At 31.5% G+C, this 1,261-nt stretch overlaps 1 protein-coding gene across 1 annotated transcript; it reads right to left on the bottom strand.

The window, feature by feature from the left end:
- Nucleotides 1-229: 229 nt before the first annotated feature.
- Nucleotides 230-653, bottom strand: LOC110663199 (protease inhibitor HPI). Its single transcript, XM_058130183.1, has 2 exons — nt 558-653; nt 230-444 (listed from the first exon to the last, which is right to left on the bottom strand). The coding sequence occupies exons 1-2, from the start codon at nt 574-576 to the stop codon at nt 251-253; spliced, it is 213 nt and encodes a 70-aa protein (XP_057986166.1). The 5' UTR covers nt 577-653; the 3' UTR covers nt 230-250.
- Between the last annotated feature and the right edge of the window lie 608 nt (nt 654-1,261).

The following is a 1,261-nucleotide window of genomic DNA, read 5'->3' on the forward strand; positions in this document are numbered from 1 at the left end:
TTAAAAATTTAAATTCAAATGGCCTTATCTGATTTATAGAATTATAATTTAAAAAAAAATTAATAAACCTATTAATATATTTTTATTTAATTGGAATAATAATCAAACTTTTAATTGCTTATATAGGATCCACATAAATCTAAATTAACACAAATTTTTATTCCTCAAATCATAAAGAACAGATATTATTTATTTGCTATTACTTTTTTATTATATAATTTCTGCTCCATTGAGGTAATAAATTCGTTGTTTAGCCAATGGCAGGAACTTGAGTGACCACCCGATTTTCATCCACGAAAACCCGGACCCTGTTGAAATTTAAATCCTGAGTTATAGGCAATCCCTCCTTGACCACGATTGCCTTCACATTTGCATTCTCTGTCTGTATGATACCCGCTGCAATGTCCCCGTTTGTCCCGACGAGCTCCGGCCATGAATTCTTAACTGCAAAAGTTAATATTTAAAAATAGAACCATGATCGATAATAGTGATTCATGAAGGCAGCGAAAAAGATTATTAAAAGAGGACTCGCATACACTAGCTTGTGCCTAAATTACCTGGACACTGACTTGCCATTCTCCTCTTAATCTGTAGTTCTCAATGAAATCTGTGGATTGAAGGTTAATGGTTTTGCTTTGCAAGTGCAGGTTTATATACATTGAAACAGATTGCTATCTTCGAATCTTTTGTTTAACAATCGTAGCCGACATTTTTGAATTCTGGAATTCATTTCATGCTTTGTTGAGATTTAAAAAGGAATTAAAAAAATAAATAAAAATAGAAGTCAACGATTGTGACTTCAGTGGCCACCGACCAAAGCATGTTGCCATGCGAATTTGGCGGCGGCACACACTGACTTGGCGACGAGCATTTCCGCCGGTGCCAATAAATTGGGAAGTCCGAGAAACCATCGAAATTAATAAATAGTATTAATCCAACTCAATTTTTTATTCTCCAACTCCTACCTTCGGTATCCAATTGATCAAAGTGGCTGTTGGACAACAACTAGACTGCATGTGAAGGTTGTATATTTATTTCAGATTGATTTATAAGTTATGAAGGGAGATCAATAATAAGGCTAATGAGTAACTTGTAAAATTAGTTCAATAATAAATATATTTTTTAATTTAATTAAAAATTTAAGTTCAAATGGCTTTATTTGATTTACAGAATTATAATTTAAAAAAATAAATTAATCCATTAATCTATTTTTATTTGATTGGAATAATAATCAAACTTTCAATTGCTTATATAGGATTCA

Source organism: Hevea brasiliensis, chromosome 2 (assembly GCF_030052815.1).
Source record: "Hevea brasiliensis isolate MT/VB/25A 57/8 chromosome 2, ASM3005281v1, whole genome shotgun sequence".
In the NCBI taxonomy this organism is placed as follows: Eukaryota; Viridiplantae; Streptophyta; class Magnoliopsida; order Malpighiales; family Euphorbiaceae; genus Hevea; species Hevea brasiliensis.